The 22,146-nt window shown below is 37.9% G+C and overlaps 1 protein-coding gene across 2 annotated transcripts in view; it reads right to left on the reverse strand.

Annotated features, from left to right (window-relative positions):
- LOC105228033 (ecdysone-induced protein 78C) overlaps nucleotides 1–22,146 on the reverse strand; it is a 166,654-nt gene that overhangs the window by 123,214 nt on the left and 21,294 nt on the right. For both annotated transcript variants that reach the window (XM_049458910.1, XM_049458911.1), the window contains exons 2-3: nucleotides 20,895–21,019; nucleotides 20,630–20,771 (exon numbers count right to left, since the gene is read on the reverse strand). In XM_049458910.1, the coding sequence (XP_049314867.1) occupies nucleotides 20,630–20,771; nucleotides 20,895–21,019 (267 nt within the window). The remainder of the gene's footprint in view (nucleotides 1–20,629; nucleotides 20,772–20,894; nucleotides 21,020–22,146) is intronic.

Below are 22,146 nucleotides of genomic sequence, written 5' to 3' on the forward strand. Positions count from 1 at the left end.
CAATTTTGCTTGTTTACATACCCATTGAGCCAGAAATGGGCCTCATCGCTGAACAAAATTTGGCTCGAAAACGTCGGATATCCTTTGATCTTTTCTAGAGGCCACAGAGTAAAACGATGTCACCTGAGAAGGCGCTTCACTTCTTGCACAAGCTGTATTTTGTACGCTTTCAATTAAAGATCTCGACATAAAATGCGCCAAATTGTTCCATATATCAGTCCGAATTACTGCGAACAACTCGTCGCGCCATATCGACTTTCCACAGTCTTCGTGTAGACCCTCAGCTACGGCTGATTTCTTCACTGCGTGCTAGATGTGCTCTATTTAGTCGAATATTATCGAATAATGAATGCTGGATCTCAAGATGGGGATGGTGTTGCGATTAGTAAGCTCAGTATGCCGATTATTCTTTAAAGAATCTGAATTTCCGTAATAAAATTGAATGATTTGTAAAAGTTGTTCAGACGTAGGTCTGGACGAAATGCCAAACAATACTAAACAAATATCACAAGACAGTTTGACACGACTCAAGCATGATCTGTCAAAAAGGGCTATTGAAATGAGTGCCTCTACTTTGATCACAATTTACAAAACAATTGTTCGACCAGTTTTATGATACGATCCAGAGTCATCATGGACTCTGCTCGAAAAGAACAAAGTCAAACTGCACACTTTCGACAAAAAAATTGTAAGAACTTTTTTTGGAACAGTCAAAGATGATGATGAGTGGGGCTTAAGGTGAAACAATGCGATAGATCAAATTATGAAAATCGAAATCATTATACGTATTATCTAAGCGCAATGAGTAAGATCGTTAGGCCATCTAATAAGAATTTACACTAAGTGAACGCAGAAGAAAATTGTTGGAGCTTAAGAGTACAACACTAAGGTAAGGGGAAGACCAAGAACAAGATAAATCCACAAATTGGAGGAAGTCATGAATAAGCTTTGTACTACGAAATTACAATCTCTTAGAGTTCCTGAGATGTCTGGAGAACATATGTACGTGCAGCAAGCAAAAGCCTAAAAGAGCTGTAGTGTCAAAAGTTGATCGTGCTCTTCTAAATTTTACTTTCAATTCGTTTTCAAACTTATCATAAGCTAGTTGGAGCTAAACGATGGACAAGGATTGCTGTCATATCTTTTACGTCTTAAAAATATATCCTTAATCGCGAGTTCTAATTCCAACTTAAAAAATTGCTGCAAATAGTTTTTGCAATGAAGATAAATAACAGCCGATCACCGACTATATTTCCTAAAAATATTCTCAAAAATTCTTCAGTATTCTTTTTCGGTTTTCACACGAACCGAGAGTATGTTTTTATTAAAGAACATTTTTAAAAATTTTTCTTACTGTTTAATGATTTTTGTCACAATTTGTCTGTAGTGACTTTATTAATCTGGCATTAGAATATTTTATCTAATTTGCAGAAGGCTCTGCAGGACCGTTCTCGCTATGAATTCCAAAAATCGGCTGCCTCAAAATTCTTCCACGCACTTTTGACTGTAATAAGTTTTGAGGTTTTGAATTTTATAAAATATGTACTAAAACTTTAAATTAGTAAATTATTTGTTTACTGAATTCACCTGCTCGAGCATCCTCAACACCAACACCTTTTCTCGGCATAAGCAATTCACTCGCTTCACATACATACATACATACATATGTACGCATGTATATTATATCTATTTGCATATGCATGTCTAAGCACTGCTAGTCAAACAACAACAATTTGCATAGTTAACGGCGACGTCGGCGACAAGCACGATTGAGGAGAATAGTTAACGCACGACCATAAGCGATTTGGAAATGCGTTGGTGCAATGACCGTCGCCCGGTTCATGGAAGCCAATGGACTTGCAATTGCGTGCAAATACCAATGCAATGGTAATACAAGCACAGCAACAACAACAACAATGAAATTACAAAATACTTATGGCAGCAAAGAAGAAGCACTACACAAATACACATACGCACATATGCGTGGCTGCCTAGTAAACGCAGCGATGGCAACAACACTTCATCAATTATTCTAGGCAAACTTCACAATGAATGCTTAGGTGTATAAATATCGTATATGATGTCTGTATGACGAGAATTGAGTGGGGCCGGGGAATGCAATTCTGACACCCAGTTGGAAAGTGTTGAAATTCTGAGACAAGTGTTTAATGCAAAAGGTTCATAGGAGACTAGTTCAACAACTAGTTATAGAGTGCAATCAGATAGCAAACAGATGTTCACTGAAGAACTGTTAAAGCTTACTGTTTGTGCTATTAATAACGATTCCGTCAATATTAATATAATTAAGAGAAAAAATTAATTAAGAAACGCCTCACTTTTTACCTAAGTCTTATATGACATTCAAGGATATTCCAAAGCAAGCTGTTCATTTTTGTGTTAACGCATACTTGAGAGCCCTAAAGAGGTTATTCAATCGTGCTGTAGAACAGCGAAACAACTTTTTCCTTGTTCATTTACAATACTGTCGAAAGGTAGGTATCAGTCAGATTCGACACATAAAGCTCTAAACCGGTTTCTCTCGAAGCTGCATTATTCGAATAAGGGCGGCAATAGTATACCTTTAAAATACGTATTAAGATTTTAATCAATATATTAAATAGAATCCGTATCTCTCAAAACATCATTTTTCAAATTTGCTTCAGTGATTATTCGCAGACAAATGATCTGATCTCTATCAAATCTGAATCGGCAATTCGACATGTTCTGAGAATACCTGTGGTTCTCCATACAATGGCTTCCAGTTATTTGAAAAAAAAAAAATTAATTCACCAGGCCATAAATATACAATATTTTTGGATAACAAAACGATGGGGCCGATGGAGTACCGGCCGAGCCATTCAAATACGGCGCCGAAAAACTAATAAGGAGAATACATAAGATTCTTTGTAGAATATAGCCGGACGAAAGCAAGCCCGAGGATTGGAATTTAAGTGTGCTCTGCCCAATCCACAAAAATGGAGACCCCGCAATCTGCGCCAACCACAATGGGATAAGTCTCCTAAACATCGCATATAAGGTTCTATCGAGCGTATTGTGTGAAAGATAAAGGCTCACCGCCACCAAACTGATGGGACTTTATTAGTGTGGTTTCTATTCAGCAAAATCAACTACTGACCAGATATTCACCATACGCCTAATTTTAGAAAGTACTCGTGAAAAGAGAATCGACACATACCACCTCTTCGTCGATTTCCAAATTGCTTTTGACAGAACGAAAGGAGCTGCTTTATGCCGCTTTGTCTGAACTTGATATCCCCACAAAGCTAATACGGCTGTATAAACTGTTAATGAGCAATGCTTAGAGCTGCTTCCGAATCGAGAAGGACCTCTCCGAGCTGTTCGATACCAAACAAGGTTTCAGCCAAAGCGACACCCTATCGTGCGACTTCTTCAATCTGCTGCTGGAGAAAATAATTCGAGGTGCAGAACTCAATCGAGCAGGTCCAGTCCTCTATTAGAGTGTACAGCTACTGCCGCACGCCGATGATATTGATATCTTTGACCTCAACAATCGCATCGTTAGTTCTGTTTTTTCCAGACTGGATAAGGAAGCGAAGCAAATAGGTCTGGCAGTGAACGAGGGCAAGACGAAATGTCTCCTGTCATCAAACAAATAGTCGTCGCATTCGCTACCTGACTTCGAAGTCACTGTTGACGGTCATAACATCGAAATCGTAGATCATTTCGTTTATCTTGGAACCAGCAACAACGTCAACCTCGAAATCAAACGCAGAATAACTCTTACCGATAGGTGCTACTTCAGACTGAGTAGGCAACTGAGAAGTAAAGTACTCTCTCGTCGAACAAAGACCAAAATCTACAAGTGACTCATCATCCCTGTCCTGCAGAGGTATGAACGATGACAATATATCAAGAGTCGGCGTTACAAGTTTTCGAGAGAAAGGTTCTGCGGAAGATTTATGGTCCTTTGCGTATTGGCAACGGCGAATACCGAAGTCGATGGAACGATATATATACGGTATATACGACGGTATTGACATAGTTCAGCAAATTAAAAGACAGCAGCTACGCTGGCTAAGTCATGGCGTCCGAATGGATGAAAATACCCCAGCTGTAAGAGTATTGGATGCCGTACCCGTCGAGGAAAACAGGGGAAGAAGAAGACCTCCACTCCGTAGAAAAGACCAGGGGGAGAAGGACCTGACTTCGCTTGGAATCTCTTATTGGAGCCAAATAGCGGAAAGAAAGGACGATCGAAAAAATAGTAAGATTGTTTACCTTAAGTAAAGACGGACGCCATTAGGACAAAACAATCTTAGAATAAAAAGCTGTAAAGGGGCTCTAATAAAGAATAAGACTTTGCTTTCTAGTAAGCGTGTAAACAAATAGGATATCGGTGGGAAAGTAAGTAAACATTTGCCATTATATGCTAGATGAGTAGGCCAATCTGATTTTAGTTAAATTAGATACCTTAATCGTTTCGACCGCTGCTTAGTGGACCTTCTTTTATTAAAATAATTATGCCTTCAACATGGTAATTAAGATTTATGGAAACAGCTGTAATAGCGAAAAGAAAATATCGGTATCCTTTAAAGTATAAATAGGAATGATTAGACGAGCTGAGCCGTTTAGCCATGTCCGTCAGTGCATTTGTATATACAAGGTGCGTTCCAAAGTAAACAGAACTTAAAAAAAAACAGAAAAATTGTTTTTTTCGACCAAATCAATTTATTTTATTCAAAATAGTCTCCTTCTGTTTCTATACAGCTTTTTGCACGGTCAAAAAGAATGTCGAATGAGTGTTTTAGCCAGTATGTGGGTACAAGCCTTTTGAATGGCCTCTTTCCTTCATGGGCAAATGCATTTCTCCCAAAAGGGAGAAGTCGTCCGGTGCAATATCAGGTGAATACGGGGAGTGGTTAATGGTTAAAATATGATTTTTGGTCAAATAATTAATCACAAGCGTCGAATCTAATGTTGGATTCTGAGCAATTTTTGTCGTCAGTCAATTTGTGTGGAACAAATCGTGCACACACCTTTCGTAAGCCAAAATGTTCGGTCAAAATGCGATAAATCGATGTTTTGTAGATGTTCAATTCCATTTCCATGAATTTCAATGATGATTTCATCTGATTTTTGATGAATTTACGCACAGTTTCGATAGAATTTCCGGGGATCACGGATTTTGACTGGCCCACATGTTGATCGTCATTTGTGTCCTCACGACCAATTTGAAAACGTTGAAACAACTTGTACACTCTGCTACGAGAGAGGCAATCATCGCCATAAACTTCTTTCATCAATTGAAACGTTTCGGTAAAAGTTTTACCAATTTTAAAACAAAATTTAATGTTAGCTCTATATTCGAAGGTTATTTTCACACCGATAACACAAACATACTGACATTTAAAACGCAATAACTTCACTTCCATCCTTCGATGAAATGTCATGAAATTCTCACTGAACAATCGACAAAGATAGCAGATTCTAACGCACCAGTCGGTATAAGATGGTGCCACAAGGGGGCATTAGATTCCTGTTTACTTTGGAACGCACCTAGTAAGTACGCGACCCAATCCCTCAGTTTTCGAGATTTCAGTTTTAATTTTTGAGCACATTTCAGTTCATTTGTCGGAATCTTTAACATCTGTTCTCTAGTTGGTAGAATATAGTTGCCATTTAAATTGATTGTTCAAATCCTTGTAAGGAAAACGTTTTGGTTGACAAAGTAACTTCAGAAAATTTGCGATAGATTATATGGTCTAAGGAATGCACACGTGAAGGGTATTATAGCTTCGGTGCAGCCGTTTTTTCTTGTATTTTTTTATTAAATTCGAACTGTTTCGGAACACCTGTGGAGATTTGAGACCATCTGGAAAGTTTTGGATTTTTCTCGAAAAAAAGAAACTTTATACGGAACTGCCAATATTTTTCTCAGTCGAAATTGAAAACTCCGCTTAACCCAGTCAAATCCGTGAGGGGTGATAAACAGAAATAATCCCTTTCATTTCAGCATGGAGAAAAATTAAGCGTCAAAAGATTGAGTCGAACCACTTCATACTTATTTTCAAGCATATTAAAGAAAATTATTTGCTCGACTAATGAAATAAGATTTTGGCAAGTTCGTTGAACCCTTGTGTGAGATATCGAAAAATTCAGTCAAACTTCAGCAAAACTTTACTGCACTTAGGCACTTGTGCGTTGGGTATAAAAATAGCCATCAACAGTAATAAAGTCAAATGTTGCGCAGCGTCGGCGGCGGCAGCTTTTTTTACATTGAATGCGGTTGTTGCACCGCGTTGTGACGAGCGGCGACGCAGCAAAGCACATTGCCAACATTGCAAGAACAGCAATAACAACAGCTGCAGCAGCAGTAATGGCAACAGCCGCAACTTGGCCAATAAGCGCATATACATACAAACACATGTGTATATTTGCGGTGCAACACACACACACGCACGCACAGCTTATGGCGATATCAACGCGCTCGCGGCGCATTTGTTTTGCCTGGTGTACTTGTTGTTGCTGCTGTAGTTGCAGTTGCCGCTCGACGCTGGCGCCGATGCTGAAGTTTCGGTTTGCGTTCGCCTCATTCTGCGGCTTCTGCTTGTTTTGAGGTATTTAGGTCACACAGCAGCTGCGGCAGCAACACAGCTGCAGCAACGCGTGCAATCTTACAATTACGTAGTTATGTAAGTATGTACACATATAGTTGTGTATATGTGCGTGTGTGCTTGCATTCATATTTCACCTGCACCGCCGCTTGGCTTGCTGTCCATTTGTATGCATGTGTGTTCGTATGTTTATAGCTCTGATTTCTGCCGTTCATTTGCTTCACATTCGTACCAAGAGATCTGTATGCGTGCGTGTGTGTGTGCACAGCGGCAACACCAATACCACCAGCTGCGGCAGCAACACCAAAAGCATTGCGAAGGCATCATTTTCACAATCTGTTGTTCACACGCATTTCGTATTGGCCAGGCGTGAGTGTGCATATGTGTGTATGTGTGTGTCTTTGTTGATTGGCGTTCGTGTTTTCTTACACGATCTCGATTTTCAAATATTGCCAAGAGAATTCCTTGGAGCTTGCGCTGTAACGCAATCGAGTTATTGTTACAGAAGAAATTGGGTTTTTGGTTTCATTTTCGAACTCGATTTTTTTGCGATTTCGAAAATTCGCGTCTATTTTTATGCAAAGCTAATACGTGTTTGTTGAGTAAACATTTTTGTTTTATTTATCGTTGTGTTTTTGAGACTCAATTTCTATATAACTATGATCATCATACCAGCTGATCAAATTTGACCCGGACTAGTCCATTTATGTTAAAAATGAACAAACTGTTTTCTTGAAATATGATCAAATTTGACCCGGACTGGTTCATTCAAATCAAAAAGGATCGAGGTTACGGGCTCGTTGCAAACATTGCAGAAGTTTTTTGGAAGTCTACTTTATCCCGAACAAACAATTTGAATGGGTGAACGCATTCAGTGAAGGTCGCATTGTGATCGAAAATTGTCTCATGCGAGTCGTCCATCCACTGCTGTTAATGATGGATCGATGTTCGAAATAGTTAAAGAAACAGTCCTGGAATATTTTTGTAATGACATCTGAGAGATAGCCAAGGAGCTCAACATCTCTTATGGATCGACTCAACACATTTTCGTTAATGTTTTGGGTATAAAGCCTGTTAATGCTAGACAAAATTAGCTGAAAGCACTGAAGCTCAGCCTACCCGAGCTTAAAACCAATCTATGGAAGATGCTCAAATGAAACCTATTTTTAATTAGATATATATATTTGTACTAAAAGAGTGCAGTTTCTATTTCGGCCCGTCAAATTTGATTAGGTCATCTCAAGCCATAGTTTCCGCAATGTAAACCAACCATAGTTTGAGAAGTGTTAATTATCGTCTTCAACTACTTACTTCACTTGTCATATCAGCAGGATGGACCATACACAACGTTTATAAGGAATTCCTTTGTCACATCCTAAATGTATACTATATGTAAGTAGTCCTGATGACGTCCCAAAAAGTATATTAAGTTTCGGAAAACGACAAAGATCAACAATTGAACTTCGATTACTTACTTTTTTAGCAAGTACCTCTTTACCGAATTCCAAGTATGTATGTACATTCAGCAATATATCAGTATAACACCGTTGTTTTAAGCCGAAATTATCGACCAAAATGGGTTGTAAGGTCTCATCTATCTAAGGTTAAAGCAATTATTTTCTGACACAATTTCCTTAATTCCTTTCCATACTGTGCTGGATAGTCTGGTAAAGTTTTCTACGACCTCTTTAACGACTTCAATGACGATTTACTTAACGTCTTGAATGCTGGCGTACTCGAAAAAGTATAATAGATTCCTCGAGAAATTTTTCCACAGCGACATTTCTTCCGCTCAAGGGTTACAATGGTTCATATTTCAATACGTCAAGAGACCTTCCGCGAACTTAGGAACACAAATTTTCCCGGTGCCATTTATATTGCGTACATTAAATAATTAAGACGGCTGGAAAGTTCGGAGAGAAACTTTGATTCCTGTTCAAGTCCCTGCTAAAAGAATTTTAGTTGACCGATTTATATCTGGACTGTTTCGTGTCGATCCTCGACCATAGGTGTTATTTCGGTTGTAGTGTAAAGGATTAGCAAGAGAAATTCAGGGCCTAGTTTTTTGCCAATTTTCTTTGAGCTCACTTTCAGAAGCCCCACTTATGTTTGAACCGATCTTCAGTTCTTGTTCCTTGCGAAACTTTGTATAGCTTGAGGAGGATACCATCCCCGGAGGTAGAAAAAACATACTCAGAGCAAATCCTCTGCAAATGATATGACTTAGCTCTCCCACGAAGCGAGAATCAATATTGAGTTTGTTGCTACCTTCAAGGATTTTTTGCGGAAATCAGTTCCACCAAAGATGAAGTTCTTTTTAAACGATCCAACATAGTTCTACTAAGTTGACTACGTGCCACTACGCGATTTTCTTGTACAAATGTCACGCGTATGTCAGTGTACTATTTTTCTTGCTTCTTATTTTTGTGTTTTTTTTCTTTTTAGTAATTCCACTTGTTTACTTAATTTTCCTTTCTTTTTTTGCACACATGTTACAACCAAATATTAAGTGAAAAAGTGTGTCAATGTGTCAACAACAACAGCAATTTGAAAATCTAACTGGCAATTTGAGGCATTAAAATCAACTTAGCTGGCGTCGAAAATAATACCGCCAACAAAGTTTTGGTTTAATTATTTAAATGGGATTATAAGGCGGCGCACACTCACACAAGAGAGAGACTTTGGCAAACTAAATCACGTAGCTCAAAACTAATTGGAGCGAGGGCGGCAGGGATAAGTGAAAGGAAAATTTGAACATTTTGCGCATAATTTGTGGCAACAGAGATTGTACCTATTTGTGAAAATATGTTACAGATTATTGTTAGAAGTGTAGTTATGTATGAGTGTTGAATTGTACTATATAGCAACTAGACTGAAGTGTTCGTATCGTTGCTTTGTGGGAAAGTATTGTCAAATTGATCCAGGGTATTCTCCAGATATCGCCTTTTGCTACTTTTTTCTTTTTTTTCCAGATTTTAAGGACTTGTTTGCGGAAGAAGAGGAAAGTGGCAATCAACAATACCGAAACTTAATAAAGCAAAGTATAGAAGCTATGAAAAAAAAATAGTATTGAAATCTACGGCAAAAAAAGTTGGCTTGACATTTACCAACAGTAACTGGATGGCAAGACAGGACTCCATGAAGGATTGAACTTTATTCAAGGTTTTCATATGCTTAAGAGCTTTTTTCATCGTAAAATACACCACCTACATACATAGGTGTTATAATCGAAAAAAAAATCAATCTCACTTCAGCCTGGGTTGTTTTTCAAACTTAATTTTTGATAGGATTATTCGCATCACCATCACCCATCTTGAGACCCATCATTCATTATTGGATATTCAATTCGCAATAGTGAAGAAAATATAGCAGCGCTGAGAAGACCGTGGAAAGTCGGTTCGGCACTGTTCGCTGCAACTCGAACTGCCGTGTAGAACGACTTGGCGACTTTTACGTCGAGATCTTAAATTGAAAACGTACAAAATACAGCTTGCACAAGAACTGGAGCCGCTCGACCTTCCCTAAAGACATCGCATCGCTCTATGGGTCCTTCAAAAGTTCCAAGAAGATCCGACGGTTTCTAGCCAAATCTCGTCTATCGATGATAACCATTTCTGGCTTAATGGGGATGTAAACATTAAAAAATGCCGCATTTGGGACGAAGAGCAACCTGAAGAGATTAAAGAGCTCTCATTTCTTCATGAAGAAAAAAGGTTTGGTGTGGTTGGTGGACCTGTGGAATCATCGATTCACATTTCTTCAAAAATGATGCCGGTGAGAACGTAACTATCAAAGACGACAATCTATAACCGACCGATAACTGATACCTGAAATTGAAGCTTGAGATCTGGGCTACATTTGGCTTCAACAAAAAGTGTATGCGGACAATGCCGCTTCGATTTAGACCTTGGAGCAAAACACTAGGTGTTACCAGTCGAAATGGTCGAACGAGTCATAGAAAATTATACTCAATGAATGGACCATCTGAGACGTAGCTGCGGCCAATATTTGAAAAAGATAATCTTTAAGAAATAAATGACAAAGAATGTTCTTTCGAATGATAAACATTCCCCATTAAATTTGAAGTTTCTAGGGAAACCTCCAAATGGATCAGTCGACAAATCGGCATAAATTTTATTATAGAACTGCGTGATAACAGTTCCTTCCAGCTATTGTGGTTTTATAAAATCAATCCAGAAGAAACAATAAATCAAAACACTTATAGAAAGAATTAAACAAAATGTAGCAAAAAGCGTAAACCGAAAAACAAAGAAGAGAAAAAATGGGTAACCAGCAACAATAAAATAAAAGCAGCAGCCTCAAAAAGACCTAAAAGAAAAGAGTTCCCACAATGCTAGCTCGGAATGGGAGTAAAGCAACGCCACAGGCTGTGTGAAGTGAATATCTTTATGATATGGCCAATAAGCCGCGCGTGTGTAAGTATGAGTGTAAGCCGCAGCACATCAGTGACATAAGTATTCATGCACCTATATAAACACATGTGTGTATATATGTATGTATTCTTGTTAATACATATGTGTGATGTGAAATTCGCTGTGACCCGTTAAAGAGAGATTTCAACGAAATGGCAAACAAGTTTGTTGATCCATTTACTTCATCAACATGCAAGCGTTCTTTCAGCACTAAAATAGAGCACTGGCACAACCACTACACGGATGTCTGTCAGCTATGAACATTGTGTGACCAATATTGAAACACATATACAATATCTGCCATCACATATAGCGAAGGATGCCACACATGTGACCCAATTAGTCTATTTAAGGGTATTGTTGTGAGACGAGGACGAAGATTGTCGAAGTAGGCTATTATGTGTGGTATAATAGACGGGTTGAGGCTATTTGGTTGAAACCCAGGCTAGAGGAAACACGAAATTACAGAAAATGTGTCCTTTGAAAACAGTAGTTCGAAAGCTGCTCAGCTCTATGGGGGTGGAGTGATTTCTATAAACCCCAAAATTGTAAAAAACGCAACCGGAGATGTGATATCCAATATTGAATAAAGCCCTAATGAGCTAAGTCGAAGCTATCGAACGACACAACGCATAGAGCTTGCCATAAATTTCTTGAGACGGCTAATACCTAATACAGCCAATTAGTCGAGCTCGAGGAAAGTATGGCAACCAAGATGCTTCAACATTAGTCTACGAAAGCAGTGGAGGAGATACTGTCTAGAGGTTTTTAGCTCATCTTCCTCAACTTTGACAAATTGTGCCCTCCAAGATCACCAGGTTCACCGCGTGAGAGCCAATGAGGCAGTTTACAGTAAGGACATCTTCCAGTTCAATGAACCTTTTACGTGTTACATTGGGCCAAAAGGCTTTCGCAACCCCAAAAGTGCTGGTTACCGACCAATGCTTATTACGCTCGTTCAAGCCCCATCTATCCAGTCGTCGATTACACGAAAAAAAATGAAAACCTGTTCGTTCCATTCTGTTGGAATTTGTGTAAGAATGCTTTACTGTTTTGGAGCCAGATAAGTCTAACATGAAAGTAGCTTGATGCTACTGCTTGCAAGATCATGGCTCCTTGACTACTTTTGAGCTTACTGTCGTGGAGAGTCGTTTTTGTGTCGAGGAGATGGGCCAATTTTTGGTTCAATGTGTGTGATAAAAAAAAGAAAACATAACGGCTTGGTGTTTTCATCAAAAATGATGGGGATGGGAACGTAATCGTCAAATGGCGACTGTTATCGCGCCATGATAACCGACTATTTTGATGCCTGAAGCACTTGATCACGGCGACATTAGATTTTAAGAAGTCAGCGCCACTTCACACACCTGTTTTTTCTTTAAAGTACGAAACCTCGAAATGGATCACCCTTTATATAAATAGTATTTATTTCAACTACGATTGGAGCGTAAGGCAAAATATTCTTCACTTTCTTACTATTACTGAAACCAAGTAATCCAGTATTTTCAGAAAAATTACTGGATTATCTTGGGTTTCTTGGTGCGTGGGTAGGGCTTTTACCTTACGTCTACGAAGCTCCCATAAAAATATTTACGTGAACAGACATTTCTCTCAGAAGGATTGTGTAAAACATGAAAATGTATGTTTGTAATAAAATACAGTCCGGGTCAATTTTGATCAGTAAAAATAAAATTGAGAAAACTCTATTATGTTATATAACTTTGGAAGATAAAGTTAAAGAAACCCACAAGTACAATGTTAATAATCTGTTTTGTGGAACCCTCTTAATAAAAAATACTCAGCACAAATACTTCAGAAGAAAATTAGCACTAATTAAACGATCCACCCTAATATGCATGCATAAGAAGTTATTGCGCAAACATCTGCAGCAAATTTGGCTAAACTTTACACCATTTAAAACACAATCAAAACTAAAGAATAAACTTGGTTCAAAATCAAAACATACAAATAGCAACAACAAAAGCCAACTAAAAAAAAAGAAGATAAACATGAAAAACAATTACAGTCACGTCAAAATTAAACAACAATGACAAAATAATAAGTGAGCCTGCGAGTGAGCGAGCAAGTTGGACAAACCGCTGAGCCGCCTAACTGGGTCATGTCAAATTAAATTGTCTACGCGCGAGTGGAAGTGCAAGACACACCAATCGCAGCACAATGGCAACCACCGCACAGTTCGAAACAATGAACAAATGAAAAAAAAAAAACAACAAGCAGAACATCAAAAACCAAACAACACTTGGGGGGTTCAAAGCATCGGAATTGTTAAATTCGATAAACCATGGATGACTCGCGACTATTTAATCGGCGGTTGGTCAACAACCGCTGTTGAGGGTCTAAGCACGCCTGGAGGCAGGCGAAGAGTGGAACGCGCTTTGACAGGCGAACTCTGAATGAACAGCGGTGAATACTTTCAAGCTTTGAACACATGAATGCGCGGCGTTTGCGCATGACGACGCTGCTCGGACTCGCTGACTCGGCTTCGGTTGAGTGCACAGCAAAGGCAAATGAGAAGACATATTTTAAATAGTAGTCTACCAGTAATAATATGAGAAAACAAATATAATCAACACGTAATTTATTGCAAAAGTTGTATTTTATTTTTTTATTTTCCTTTTATTTTGCATACAGTTACTTTTTGTTACGTTTAAGACGCACCAGACTCTGTGGCGACTGCTCACTTTTTTCGCAGCTTGATGTTGAACAGCAGTTGGTGTTTACCGTAATGTTTTGTGTTAGTTACAAATTTTTGATTTTAGTGATCGAGGTGAATGTGTTTTTGTGGGTGAGGCATTAATAATGCTAATACGGTAACCTTGACATATCATCACTCATTAACTAATTTGTTAATGTGTACTATATAGCCTTTCTAAATAGTGGTAGCACATTTGCTGGAAACTCATTTTTGGACGCCACTGTAGGTCTTCTTTTCAGATGCAAATACATATTAGAGTCTTTAAGCAACGCTTAGCTTGAGTTATGAGCTACTAAAAACTCCAGTTCTCTTCCTGCCAATCGTAGTGACTGTAGTAAGCGTTTTTAGTGCATACAACACTTCCTGGGCTTATTCCTCTTATCTTTTCTCAGAATTGACGATCGTTGCCCTTTTAAAGTTGTAAAACTTTTTGAGTCCTGAGGTCGATCGATTTTGTGGTTAAGAGGTCGGTCCTAACAAGGATTTCACTTGGACAGCTTAACATAGAACGCCGGCCCCTTGTGCTATCTAAAATTCACATATAAAAGATCCTTACAAATCGACGAAGCGCTTTGACTCTATCAAAAATTCATTGAAACGGCGTATCTCAGTTTTGACCATGTCTCCTGGTTCACCGAAGGTAAGACTGCCGAGATGTTTCAACCACGGTATTGCAAAGGATAGACAATGCCTAAATATTTCAACCTCACTCTCTTCCATAGAACATATGTCAGTTTCGGCCATGCCTTCTGGTTCGCCGAAGAAATACTGATGAGATGTTTCAACCTCAATCTTGCAAGAAATGAATAATATTTACCCTCATCCATACAACGCTGACTACTAGGGTCCGCCAAGATGGTTAGCCTTACCGCATGGACCTATTGGACAGCGTCCAGTAAGAACCCCTAAATACGAGTCAAGATGAGCTTAGCTAAGGGCATCTAGTTCAGTAGATGTACTGTGTTCTACTTTAGGCCAAAATAATCTTGGGATTGCAAAGGAGCAGGTCGTCGACCAGCGCCTGCTCAGCGTACGCGAAGTCCATTGGGCTAGTGCTAGAAGACAAGACGCCAATAGAGATCCAACGCGGTTCCATTCCGATATGAGCAGGGTAAAGGTACCCCCTGTGGCATGCCCATTGGCTTTGCAGTTGCCGGCGATTCCGCAAGGACTAGACACCCACCAAGTCTATGAAGCATTCTATTTATAGACACTTCTTGACTCCCTTTGATCTCTTTGAGCGCAGGGTTAGCAAGCTTGCGCTAGTATTTCCCCTCTGCTGTCGGAGTTAGTTTTCATCTCCCTGAATGAGGTTGCACTTTGAAGCAGTTGTCTTCTTTCACCTTAACACTAGTTGCCACTTCTGCTTGAGAAACAAAGAAGTGGTCCGATTCTGAAGCTGAAATTGACGAAGACTTCCTTAGTGCCCTTCCAACCTTCCTTTTTAGCTACTTCCGTGAAAAAAATTACTTCGCCTCTCCAGCGAATTCTTCCCATCCACATATCCCATGTGGGTACGTGAGCAGAGAAAAGGCTGTCACGTATAGCCTCTGTGTGAACCAGTGTTTATTGATGGTATGGTGGATCCAAGCGAGGTCGTAGGTAACAATGATTATTATGACATAAACTTAGACTGTCACACTAGGTGTGCTCATTACATACATATATGACTTCCGCTTAAACCTAGCGGTAGCCAGTATTAGGAAAACTTGATGAGGTTATCAGGGAAATGATCGAAAAAATGCTTCCCATAATAGACACGGTTAAGGATGGTTTTGAAAATGAAAGACGATGCCGTTTACATCCCTGTTTGGAGCTTCTTAATTTCATATACTTTTAGGCTTCACTTTTTTAACACAATTTAAACTCTGATTCGATAGTTCGTCATTTTAGAAGACCTTTATCAACAAGACACGGGGAAGGAAAAAATATTAAAGGTAACTAATAATTTGATATTCGGTGTTCTCTCTTCTTCATGAAAGATTAATAGAAGTGATGAGTTCTAACTCATCTTCTACCAACTTGTTGCAAAATCCTCCAAATCAATTAAGAAAATTTCAAAATTTTCTTCGAGTTCATTACAACGCTAAATTAAGAAAGTCTTCTTTGTTGAGACGAGTGCCTCGGCAACGAACCAATTTAGTAAAACCATCGACTGAAGGTAATTTATTTCTTTGTACTTTACTACCTTTGCAGTTAATGCAACTTTTAGTTCGTTAACTTCAGTTAATCACTTTATCTTCGACAGCTATACGCTTGAGTGGCACCATCCGCCCACACAAGCTTGCGAGCTACGTGCAACGGACAGTTTTTGTCGTCTTTTGTTTCGCTGCTTTTTTGTTTTTTGACTTTTTGGGGTTCATGAACCGTTTCCTAGCAGTTGCTTGCTACAGAGCCTACAACGAAGATAAAAAGAGAAAAACACAGCAACTACAAAAACAGTAAGACGCCAACTGAAAGGTAAGACGAAAAACGAAAATGGAAAAGCTTCTACAACAACAGCAACACTCGCAGCACGAGCAACACGAGCAACGGCTATAAGATAGAGTCTAGGAAGTTTATCCAAATAGCCAGGCCAATGGCTTTAACGTGAGGTTACGAAAAGGTGCAGCAATGGGTTAATGTATGACAGCATTTACAGTTCGCTATATACACACTTACATACATATAAACTATATTATATGTGTTTGTGCTTTGCACGAAACAATTCGCAGTCGGTTTGCTAAGCGCATGCCGCATTATGTTGCATGCCACCACTTATGTTGTTGTTTTATGTGCGCATTTTTTGTGCCATTTTTGTATTGTTGTTGTACTTGTGTTGCAAATTGATTGAAATGTATGCAGAATAAGATGGCAAAAAAGTAAATGTGGCAATTTGTTGCAGACCTCACGTTGCATTTAAAGATATTTGTTGCACAAACGGCACTATCATCCGCAGGCGTACACGTACGATGCCGCTGCAGCATCAACAATCACACGTGCTTGGAGTGCAAACGTACATACAGGGTGTACGTTTTGAATGAAAGTGATTTTTCTAATATTATTAAATTTTTATAATTCCACGTCTTTCAATCAATCCCGAAATGCCAAAATTTTAAACGTATGAGTTCGAGATCTTGCAAATGTAGGGAGTGAGTGTTTTAAATGAAAATTTAAATTTAAAATCACAAATATTTTATCAATTCCGAAATTTCGGGATTTTGAATTTATGATTTCGGGATCCCGTAAAGTTACAGGGGGAGTGTTTTGATTGAAAGCGAAATCCAAAAAATTATTGTAATATTTATTTTTAAAGCCAATTTTTTATCAATCCCGAAATTTCGGGATTTGAAATTTACGATTTCGGGATCCCGAAAACGTTCGTGTAAGCATTTGATTTTTATTGAAAATTATTATTATTTTGATTGATATTTGAGTTATTTTTTGAAACTACATATTCTTGTCAATCCGGAAATTCCGGTATTTTAAATTTACGATTTCTGGATACCACAAAGGTTCTGCGTGAGCATTTGAAATACTATTCGGATGTTTTTTAAAATGCCATATTTTTATTAATCCCGGAAATAATATTACAAAATTTAAAAATAAATCGGCATCCCGAAATCGTAATTTTAAAATGCCGAAATTTCGGGATTAATTAAAATGTGGCATCGGCGTGAGCATTTGAAATATTATCCTAGTGTTTTTTAAATGTCATATTTGTATTAATCCCGGAATTTCGGGATTTTTGAATTACGATTTCGGGATACCGATTTTTTTTTTTATTTTGCCATATTGTGTTTTTTTTTTTTTAATTTTTGAAGAAAATAAGTGCAACAAAAAAAGGGGTTTATATTTTAAGTATAAAATACCGTTATTATAAAACACTACCGTCTGTAAGGAACGGGCCTGCTATCTGTTTCGAAACGATACAGCAACAAACTTCGTGAATAGTGGCTTGTTCTGGCTTATAGACTCGAACAGAAAAATAAAGATGGCATTAATTGAACTTTTGATATATATTGGAAACGAATATAAGTTCGGGATCATTCGAATCTTACATTCAAAGTTTTACTGAATGTTTTTGAGAATTCTCAGTTCCTAATAAAAGAAACCAAGGTTGCTCATAAGGCCACCACCCTGTAAATATTAACGGAAATAGTTTTCCATTTTCTGCTTTCAGCCTCTTCGTTTTTACTTCACCGGTTAAACGGAATTTTTATTTCCTTTTTTTGGTTCGGTGTTCATTTGATTGCTTCGATGCTCTCATTGCGCGTCTGCGAATTCATGCAACAATATCAACAAAAAGTTGCATGTGACTATATGAATGAATGTACATACATACATATGTAGCGCACCCACATGTTGCACGTTTTCCGTTTTTGATTTCTTCCCTCGCCTTAATTCCGCCTCTGCAGCTTTTGGCCGCATTTTGCTTCGCATTCCACACTTTCCTTTGTCGCTTTGCTGTTATCTTTATGTATGCAGCTTGCGACATCCTTCCTGGTCGGGCTTATGTAATGCTCCAGCTTGATGATAAACTTACATCTGTATGCATTCATATATCCGTATATGTTTATGTATGGATTTGTAGGACGTGAATTGTTCTCAACATAAGCGTGTATGGAAACTATGAATGTGAATTCTTGACTCGCATAGAGTGCCGTATCAACCTTCTTTTCCCCATGGATCGCAAACTGCCTTAAGGTATTACTCATAGTTGTATTTCATTTTTGGGAGGATTATTTGAAGTCGAGTGGTTACATCAAGTCACTCCCAAGTGCTTTTCCGGTAAGAAACTATATACAAGTAAATCAAATCTGACATTCTATTGGTTAGGTTTCAAAAATTGAAAAGCCGTCAAGGAGTAATGAAAAATAACTAAAGTCCCAGCGGTCTGCCTGGGCGAGTATGCTGCGGATGCAGAAATTTTAAAACCTGTGTTTGGGAGGTTCATATTCATACACCTTATATTCCAGATCTAGCAACAAGTGATTATGTCCATAGCGAATGATTATACATCAGAAACTCGCTTCAAGAGAAGCTTATGAAAATCGACTGTCCCTTTTTTGCCTTTAGGGGTAAATGTTTCAATGAGCGTGTCATTATGAAATTACCTTCAAAATGGCAGTAAGAACAAAGTGGCGCATATTCTACTTAAATCGGATTATTCCAATTGTGCTGAATATAACTTTAAATTTTATGCAAAAATAATGTAATTCTTTATACTGGAACGCCGTGAGAATTGATCTTTTATTTGTTTTTGTTTTGAAATTTTGATAATTCTCTTTGTGAATTCTCATATAAATCCCAACACACTCTAATGTATATATTTAGATATATCTTACCCCCACAAACTAATAGTACTTTGCTCTCATATGAGTGGGCAGTCGGAGGTGGTCTCGACATCAATTCGAATAAAAAGGAGATGATTTTATTTACTAGAAAATACAAGATCCCGGGGTCACCGCTGCTGCAAATGGAAGACATCCGTCTACAACCGGCGGCTAAAGTGAAATATCTAGGGCTCGTCCTGTAGAAGAGCCATTGACAAAAGGTGGGATCTCTTACCGAAAGTGATCCCCCACGATACTATTACTTTTTTTTTAGGGTATCAGATTCAGACAACCTGCATTCCTAAATGAAAAAAACGTGTCTGAGCACTCGGAAATCCTCACACACTTTGACTACACTTGGAGTCGCCAAACCGAACCCTGGGGCTCCTTCTCTGCCCATTTCCTTTTTCTAAGCCAACATGAAGTGTCCACGTTTTTTTGGCCCAATCTCGCTTCATGTTACTATAGCAAAATAGCCTAATGGAATGGAGTGATTTCATCCTTGTTGACTGATATTAAAAATCTCAAAGGTATGGAAATATTTCTAAGTTGTTGTAGAATTTTTTTCATAATTTTCACAATTTTTTCCATATTTTTTTGTTTCAAAATTTCTTTTTTTATTTTTTTATTTTCTTCATAATTTTTTTTTTTTATTTTTTTTTTAATTTTTTTTTTTTTTTTTTTTTCCAAAATTTCTTTCAGTTTTTTTCCAGCATATTATACAACAAGCATACGAATATCATTACTTATTACACATTTTTAACCCAAAAATGTCTAACGTGTGGCAGCACACTATAATGGGTGTACAAAATAGATCTACTGTGTTAAGTACTTAAAATTTTTTTTGAATTTCTACCATTAAAGTGAGGTTATGTACGATCTTGTACCACAATGACACGAAGCGATATTGCATATGTCAAAAATGTTGGCTAATAAAGTTATCATTGACAAAGCTAAGACAAAACGGTACAAACTGAACTTTAATTTACGACATAAAAGGATTTATAAATAAATATTTTTGGTGTTGTTGTTTCAATTGAAATAGTTGACCGTAAATAAGAGCTTGTGACATTTTAATGGATTTCTTATTTAATACTTCTTTGTTTTTTGTTTTTTGTTACTCGTTACTCGTTGATATGTCAGTGCTTTGGCACGATTTTCCAATAGGTAATTTTCCGCCAACAACGACGCCGTCATGCACTTTTGTCACCTTGTGACAGTTGCTTGACTCCATTTGACTCTTTGCAGCGCGCCAGCCAAACAAACAGGCAGGCGACCAAGCGAACGAACGGCGACGGAAAAGTGAATGGACAGATGGACCAAGTGACAACGGGTCATGTTGGCGGAAGCGGGTGCCAGACAGCAGGCGAGCGTGGTGCGACGCGGTTATTTGAGTATCGAAGATATGTAAATGAAAAATGTGATCGCTCGCGGCGCCTGCGCAAGACACTGCACGAGGGGGTGCGGGGCAATATATAAACTTAATATTATGGCAGACAAAATGGACAAATATACAATTGAAAATGTATTATTTTAAAATTGATTTTTTTTCGTTTCGGTTTTACTTACAGTCTCGACTCATGCCCGCCGAGAGGCATTTCTTGAAGCGACAATATTGGCAACGATTTCGATTCAAACGTATCACCAGACATTTACCATCACGCAGGCAACGATATTCGATTTGTTTTTGTATGCTGCGACGAAAGAAACCCTGCAAAATGAATAGTAAATCGGAATTAATTTAAGAAACCAAAAAAAAAAGAAAAATCATATTTTTTTGTTTTTGGTGTTTTTCTTTTTCAATTGTCTGTGTCAGTGTGTGTGTTTGTCTTACCTTACAACCCTCGCACGAGGTTACACCATAATGGTAGCCGGACGCCTTGTCGCCACAAACTTTGCACGGCACAAATGATTTCGTAACGCTGTTGGAATTGGAGTCCGCTATGGCAAATTGCTGATCTGTAATTGGAGTGCACACGAGTGTTTAATGTTGCAGTTAGTTGATTATGAAAAAAATAAAGTAAAAGCAATTTTAAATTAAAATTTAATTCTTATAATAAAGTAAATGGTCGGTACATCGAGTATTGAAAAGGTGATTTGGAAAAAATAGGTATCGTAATAGAATTCGTTAATATGGCAACACGTTTTAGGAAAAATAGCTCTTCTTAGCAGAGCAATGCATGTTAAAATCAATCCACATTATGTTGTTTAACAGTCGAATAAGGAATTTTAGGGAGTCTTTAAGGCATCCTAAGGGGTTTCATGGGTTTACGCGTTTCAAAAAATCGATTTTTTTATAGTTTTATAAAATTATACAACAACTCATATTGTCCTAAATTTTCAACTTGATCTCGAAAGTGTTTGAAAAGTGTATTGGAGAAGTTCTCAGATAAAAAAATATCTGGAATAGAGTTGCCACCTATTCTGAAATGTTAAAATTATCGAAATATTTCATAATGACAACAAATAGAAAAGAGCTCCAGAAAGTAGTCAGAGAAACTAAAACTGAACTACATATATTAATCATCTGATCAAATTTGACCCTGACTGATCTATGACTAATGAATTCACTATCTTCAAAGAGTTCCAAAACGTAGTCGGAAAGACTGAAATTGAAATACATATATCATCTGATCAAATTTGACTCGGACTGACATATGACTAATGAAGTCACTATCTTCACTGAGTGCTTCAAGGCACACAATTACTTGTGCTAGTGAAAAAGAATTCAACGATTCTACAAAATTTCAAACAAAATAGTTATATTATTTTCTTCCAAGGTAAAAATCGCCAGAAACCCCCTTCGCGTTGTCAACACATACATAGCTGCTTTACTCTCACTGTTTGATATTTGGCGATGAAACATATTTTCTTTTTCGATTCAGCTTACGCGCTCCGTTTATATGAACCAGTCCAGGTCAAATTTGATCTTGGGTGTATAAAGAATTATATTTTAATTGTTCCAAAATAATCCACAAATTGTCCCTAAAAATCTTTGAAGTGATCTAAACAGTCACATTGTTACTGTTTCTATTAAATTTATGCATTCCATCTCAAAACAGCACTGAAAACCAGAAAAAATGGTA

The sequence above is a fragment of the Bactrocera dorsalis genome, chromosome 5 (genome assembly GCF_023373825.1).
Source record: "Bactrocera dorsalis isolate Fly_Bdor chromosome 5, ASM2337382v1, whole genome shotgun sequence".
Taxonomy (NCBI): Eukaryota; Metazoa; Arthropoda; class Insecta; order Diptera; family Tephritidae; genus Bactrocera; species Bactrocera dorsalis.